We start from the raw sequence: 7,043 nt of genomic DNA, 5'->3' as shown, positions 1-7,043 counted from the left end.
CTGCAGCCAATAACAAAGGCTCAGGCGAGGATCTCAGTGAAGTAACATTTTTATTCACGATTGCAATGGCAGGCATCCTGCAAGCAGGAGCGCCCAGCAAAAGAATTTCATAACCTTATATTCCCTATTACGCGACACTGACATGAATTTACCAGAAGCCACTTGGCTAGTTAACAACAGAGGGTTCAACAACCATCCTGGTCCTGCTGAAACAAAACCCCTACACACGGAGGGAGGAGCTAAAGTCCCCATAGTGCATGTAGGGAAGTGGATGGGGAAGGCGGTGTGGGTTGCTCCTGCCTTGGGAAAAGGCAAACCCACTCATGGGATTGTCTTCACCCAAGCACCGCGGTACACCTGGTGGGTAATGCAAAGGGATGGGGATATCAGGTGTGTGCCTCAAGGAGATTTAACCTTGGGAGAAAAATAATCTGTAATCTAAGTTATATGTTGTAGGAAGACGCTGCAGAACTGCAGGTCAACTTAGCAAGGAACCGGGCAAGTGTGGCAACAACTCGAGCTAAGCTGGTGCTGGCGTCCAGAAATCCAACTCTGCCTGTCCAGAGTGACCACTTTGACAGATGAAGCCTAAATCATCAAGAGTTCTTATGGACATTTTGGGAGAGGCCTATAGAATGGAAAGAAGTATCTATATATATATATCTGTTAAAGGACAAGGAACAATGATGATGAGAATACTTATCTACTAAAGTATGTGGAACCTGAGTGTGACACAAATGGTACAGAATAAGGGGTGGAGGTTGTACTGGGTCTGGCTAGGATGGAGTTAACCATCCCTGTAGTGGCCCATACAGTGCTGTGCTGTGCACTTGTAGCTAGAACAGCACTGGTATCACACCAATATTTTGTCTATTGCTGAACAATGCTGGCACAACATCAGGACTCCCTTCGACCTCCCCAAGAGACAGTAAGTTGGGGTGGGCAAGAGGTGGGGAGGGGACTTTGGCGGTCTGTGAGATTACAAACCTACCATGGTGTCCACTAGGCAGAGAATTCACTCCAAAAGACTGTGGCGACCCAGACACAGGGCCTTCCCAGAGACGTGGCTGTTCGGACCTCTGGCTGCAGGGAGTGCCTGAGCCTGCTACTGCTGAGGAAGGGCAGCAGGGAGACCGCCTTTTCTCAGGTGGAAGGTCTGCTCACCATGGTGGCTGAGCTCAAGGAGGAGATGGAGAGACTAAGGAGCCTCAGGGCGTGTGAGCAGGAGATTGATTGGTGGAGCAACTCCCTGGCATGCCAAAGAGAAGGGTGCTGGGGGGATGCCCCCCAGAGGGTGGTGGAGTGAAGGGATGCAACACACGGACTAATGATGGCTCTTGAACAGGAGACCTTTATTGCCATTTTTCACCACTACATATACTTTCCCTGTAGCCCCACGCGCTGTCCACGCGCCCAAATTGGTCATACAATTGGTTAGAGACCCTCAGACACGCGCCTCAAGCCAGCCAGCAATTGGCCACTGCCCAAAGCTCATCTTTAACACTGTAGCCAAGTTAATTTATCTTGGCCTTGCTCAAGTTCTTGTTTCTACCGCTTATTTCCTCATTATCTCTAATTCAGGGGCGTGTGAAACAGCGCAAAGCCACCTGCGAATTCCTTTCCCACAATTCCCCCTTTTTTATTTTCAACCAACCAAACGCTTTCTATAGATTTTTCTATCAATCACCGCAGACACTGCAATAAGCAAGGTACAATAAGCAACAGGGTGAAAATCGCAAGCAGAATTATGATTGTAAAGTAGCGTACCTACTAGAATCTACATCAGTCCACAAGCTACTAAGCCCTAGGGACGTTGCTTCACAGCGATGCTGCATCTCACTCGCACAGCACAGTCACACAATCACACAAAGAGGCCTCTTGCACTTCTCATTCATACCACAAGAAAATATCACTTAAAATAATTTGTCCGCGGTTTCAGGAGGTCCTTGTCTACTCCCACGGTGAGCGGCTGAGAGTGGAGACCCCTCCGAGGAAAATGCTCGGGGTGCACCTAGGGGCGTCCGCTCCACAGTCGATCCCACAGCCGAGCAGAGCGGCTCCTGGCGCAAGGAAGGATGCTATTATAGTTTTGTATAATTACAGCAAAGAGATGCATTGCGATGAGGAGCAAGTGTGGCGTTGACCATTTGTTTCATGATTTGGTTTTTGCCTGAGCAATTGAACCTTACACATGCTGTTGCTGTTACACTTCCCAGGATATCTAATTCCTGTGGCTCTAGGGGCGCTTGCGGCAAGTAGACAGTCCAGTCTTTGTTATCTGCCGGGTTCCCCACCAGACATGTCATAAACGGGTCATTAGCACTAGCCAGGGACAGGCACATCGCTTCTTGTCCTGTCATGTTGGCGAGGGTGACCTAGATGTTGCGGCGTGGTTGGATGGAGACCCAGGGCTGGCAATAACCGATGACAGTGGCGATTGTGGGGAGGAGGCCAACCATGGCCTTACCCCCCTTGCTGGTACCCATCTTGGTCCGTGACCTGTGGAGACACAAGCATACCCTCGACCCCAAGAGAATGGGGTCCCTCCCAAAGACCTGTATTTAAATTTTTTACCATTACTGAGGCCTGCTCTGATTGTGGCACCTGTGACAGCGCGGAATTCATATTTTTGTAATGTTTTACTATGGGCGGTACCTCTTTGTGAGGAAAGGGTAATGATAGGTGATTCATTACGTGAAGTGCCTTTCCCAACCTGTTCTGTGGTGTTTCCTGGGTGTCTCCCCCTTTTTGTTTATTTGGCAGTGTTTTCAAGGTGCGATGTGTGCGCTCTACAATGGCTTGACCCGTGGGGGAATGAGGAATGCCTGTGATGTGTCGGATACCCCAAGTTCGAAAAAAGGTTTGAAGGGAGTGACTACCATAGGCGGGGCCACTGTCAGTTTTTATTTCCTTTGGGATGCCTAGTGCTGCGAAAGCAACACGGAAGTGAGCCTGGACATTGCGACTAGTTTCACCTGCCGCAGCTGTCGCCGAAATAGCATGAGAGAAAGTATCTACCAATACATGAACATATCGGTAAAGCGACCAAATTCTGGAATATGCATTACATCGGTCTGCCATAACTGTAAGGACCGTAGACCTCTATGGTTTACCATTAAAGACGGGGTCGAAACATGTTGTTGACAGTCAGGACATGTTTGGATGATCAATTTGGCATCAGTGATCGATATAGTGAATTGTTTCGCCAAGACTTTGGCGGATTGATGGGAAAAGGCATGGGATAACCGTGCTTGCTCCAGCACCTTAGGCACCAGGGCAGTCAGGGTCATATTAGTTAGCTGGTCAGCGCGTGCGTTACCCTCTGCAAAAATACCAGGTAACATGGTGTGGCTTTGCATGTGAATAATACAATATGGGTGCACCCGCTGCTCTACCAAAAATAACAGCTCTTTAAATTTTAGAAACAAGTTTTCCTTTGGGATATGTCTCAAATGTGCCCTCTCAATGCGCTGAGCGACACCTACAACATATTGCGAGTCCAATACACTATTCAAAGGTACTGTTTTTTTTTTTCTTTTTTTTTTCCTTTTTTCTTTTTTTTCTTTTCTTTTTTTTTTTTCACCACACTAGCATGAAACATATTCTTCACAATTGCTGCTTTCTTAAATTCTTCACAACTATTACATTCTTAAAAAAAAATCCAGTCCATGTTTTTCCCATTACTTCTCTTGACTATCATCCTTATCTCAAATTCCTTGAGCCCCATGTTGGGCGAGTAAAAAACCATAAGAAGTTATCATGGATTTGGGGTAGGAGGTTTAAAGAAACCAATCTTCCGGCAGTATCGGACAATAAATGGCACAGAAACTATAGTAATGCTGAGTCGTACTGGAGCAAACAATTTGTGAATAGCATATGCCAACACAAATGTGCTTGTACCAGCAGCCCTTTTAGATTGCAGCGATGATTCACTGAAACCAAGTTTGAAGAGAACTGCAGTCATATCCACACCACTTGACACAGCCGGGTAGAAGATTCCTAGAGATACTAATGAAATTCCAACATGGAATGAAACCCCTACAGCACCATATTCTTTGAAAACTTTTTTCAGCTGCTAGGTTTTATTGAGTTGCTTATTTTCACTGCTGAGATCTGTGGCTGCCTTTTCAGGGGATCCACCCACATCCTTGGCCGAGCTGCCGGCGGCGGCCCGCAGCGCCAGCAGAAGGGCCGGCGGGCTGAGGGGAGGCCGGTGCAGGGGAGAGGGTGGCGGGGGGGCAGCAGCGGCGGCGGCGGCGGGCGGCGGCGAGCGGGGGCCCGCGGAGCGGCGCGCCCGGGCGCAGCAGCAGGCGGAACATGGCAGCGCCCGATGCGTGCGGGCGGGCGCTCAAACCTGAGAAACGCAGCAGCCGGCGGCGGCGCGGGCGGGCGGCTGCCCGGAGCTGACAATGGGGCGGGCGGCGACGATGGCGGCGCTGATGGCCGCAATGGCATCGAGCGCAGAGTGGCTGCCATGAGTTGGGATACTGTCTCTGCCTCTATTCCCAAGTCTATCAGGTTTGCTTTCTCTGGCGGTACGCAGTCACCGCTTTTTATTTCACCCGCCTGCGTAGCCTGAGCGGCCGCCGTCTGTACCCTTTTTTCCGCTTGCCATGATCTCAGTGTCTCAGTTGCTATGCGCCAGGCCGTCATCACCTCGGCAGCTGTTGTATCTCCCCGCGAGGCAGTGTCCCATATAGCTGTCCCAGCATTTTACCAAGTTTTTAAATCAAACACCGCTGAAACTGTCGACGGGGCCCCATTCTTTTGTAAGAACTTTGGCAGTAGTTTCACTTTATACGGGTCATATTTCACTCCTCTTTTTACCAGGGGTTGAGTTAATAGTTTTACTATAGCCTCTTCTTCTGCAGAGAGGTTAGCCCCCATGATTAATGCCTAGCCACTCACCTGTCCTTCAGGTGATGTCCCGGGGTTGAAGCTGCAGTCCGGCTGTGAGCTTGATTCATTCGGCTGGGTTCCCTTCGGATGCTCCTTGCAGCGCTGTTCCTCTGCGAATCACGTCAGGGTCACCATCTGAAGGGAATGAGACCCGGACTCCTGATGGCTCTTGAACAGGAGACCTTTATTGCCATTTTTCTCCACTACATATACTTTCCCCGTAGCCCCATGCGCTGTCCACGCGCCCGAATCTGTCATACAATTGGTTAGAGACCCTCAGACACGCGCCTCAAGCCAGCCAGCAATTGGCCACTGCCCAAAGCTCATCTTTAACACTGTAGCCAAGTTAATTTATCTTGGCCTTGCTCAAGTTCTTGTTTCTACCGCTTATTTCCTCATTATCTCTAATTCAGGGGCGTGTGAAACAGCGCAAAGCCACCTGCGAATTCCTTTCCCACACGTATTGTAATTTATTTTCCAATACTTTCAAGCCCTGTTTTCCCAGAAAGTTGAATAGCTTGTTGGTGGCTTCCTTCACAGCTGTTTTCTCCTGTCCTGACAGTAAAAAAATCATCCACATATTGTAACAGTACCACCCCCTCCGGAGGTTGGAATTGCTCTAAAATCTGTTCTAGAACTTGCCCAAATAAATTCAGTGACTCTGTAAATCCCTGAGGTAAAATTGTCCATCTGTATTGTTGCTTCCACCCTTTCAGGGTCTTTTCACTCAAAGGCAAATATATCTTCGCTCTCGGGGGTCTAAGAGCACCCTGTTTATAACACAGTTATTCCAGTCTAACAACTTACTTTTTGAATGCCCAATTCCATCATCAAATCCCTTCCCAACAAGTTAGTCCCTGCCTCGGGTACATACAATAATTGCCCAGCGATCATTTTATTCCCTAGTCACAGGTTAGTGTCCCCAAAAAGTTGCACTGTTATCCCAGTCCCTTCTACCCCCATCACTTTTAGGGGTTCATTAATTAATTTAAGCCCTGATACTTTGCAGGCCGGCAATAACCTAGCTGCCCCAGTGTATTGGGTTTACGTGGCAAGGTTCTGGTAGTGGGGGGCTGCAGTGGTGGCTTCTGTGAGAAGAATCCAGAAGCTGCCCCACGTTAGATAAGGGCCAGTTTCAGCCAGCTCCAAAGGGGCCCACCTCTGCCCAGAGCTGAGCCATGAACAACGCAGTTTGTACCTCTGTGAGAGCACACCCAAGGGAAGGAAAAAAAAAAAAAAAAAAACAGCTGCACTACAGCAGCTGGGAGACCGAGGAGTGAGAAACAGCCTTGCAGACACCCAGGTCAGTGCAGAAGGAGGGGGAGGAGGTGCTTCAGGCACCAGAGCTGAGGTTCCCCTGCGGCTTGTGGAGAGGCCCATGGTGGAGCAGGCTGTCCGCCCTGAAGTCCGGGGTGTACCACAGCACAGCAGATCTCCACTCTGCAGCCCATGGAGAGGAGCCCTCGCAGGAGCAGGTGATCTGGGGGGAATCTGCTACCCGTGGGGGTCACAAGCTGGAGCAGCCCGCTCGTGACGGATGGATGCCACGGCATGGACCCACACCTGGAGCAGCTCCCAAGGAGCCGCTGCCCATGGAGAAACCCACACAGGACCAGCCCAGGAAGGTTAGCACCCCGCAGGAGGGACCCCACACCAGAGCAGGGGAAGAGAGCGACCGTGAAGGAGCAGTGGAAATGAAACACCACAGACCGAACTCAGCCCCCCACTCACGCCTCCCCTGCGGCACTCAGGGTGGGGAAGAAGTGGAAGAGAGTGGATGGGGGAAGGTGCCTCCAGCTTGTTTCTTTGTTTCTCACTGCTCCAGCCCGTCAGCAATAGGTAATAAATTTTATTAATCTTCCTATGCCTGTTTTGCCCATGACGATAATTGTAGAGTGATCTCTTTGTCCTTATCCCAACCCCTGAGCCCTTTTCCTTTATCAAGGGCTCTCAGTGGGACTAGCTTTCTGAGAAGCCCGACTCCCCTATTCTGAATTTATAACAGCAAACAATCTCTCCTCCTTCTTCCACTCCGGATACTCCTATTTGAAGTGGCCGGCCCGGCCACACTTCTCAACAGCCAGTCCCTGCTAGGATTTAGGCTGCAGCACAGGTAGCTTTCCTTGCCTGCCATTCCTTCGTCT

The 7,043-nt window shown here is 49.9% G+C and overlaps 1 protein-coding gene across 1 annotated transcript; it reads right to left on the bottom strand.

Annotated features, from left to right (window-relative positions):
* Nucleotides 1–3,603: 3,603 nt before the first annotated feature.
* On the bottom strand, nucleotides 3,604–5,346 carry LOC121062428 (protein FAM210B, mitochondrial-like). Its single transcript, XM_040542438.1, is given in 2 exon segments — nucleotides 3,604–4,294; nucleotides 4,296–5,346. Coding segments are annotated over 2 exon segments (561 nt in total). The 5' UTR covers nucleotides 4,320–5,346; the 3' UTR covers nucleotides 3,604–3,757.
* Between the last annotated feature and the right edge of the window lie 1,697 nt (nucleotides 5,347–7,043).

The sequence above is a fragment of the Cygnus olor genome, chromosome W (assembly GCF_009769625.2).
Source record: "Cygnus olor isolate bCygOlo1 chromosome W, bCygOlo1.pri.v2, whole genome shotgun sequence".
Taxonomy (NCBI): domain Eukaryota; kingdom Metazoa; phylum Chordata; class Aves; order Anseriformes; family Anatidae; genus Cygnus; species Cygnus olor.
The sequence above is the reverse complement of the archived record's forward strand: the minus strand, read 5'-3'. Positions and strand labels throughout refer to the sequence as shown.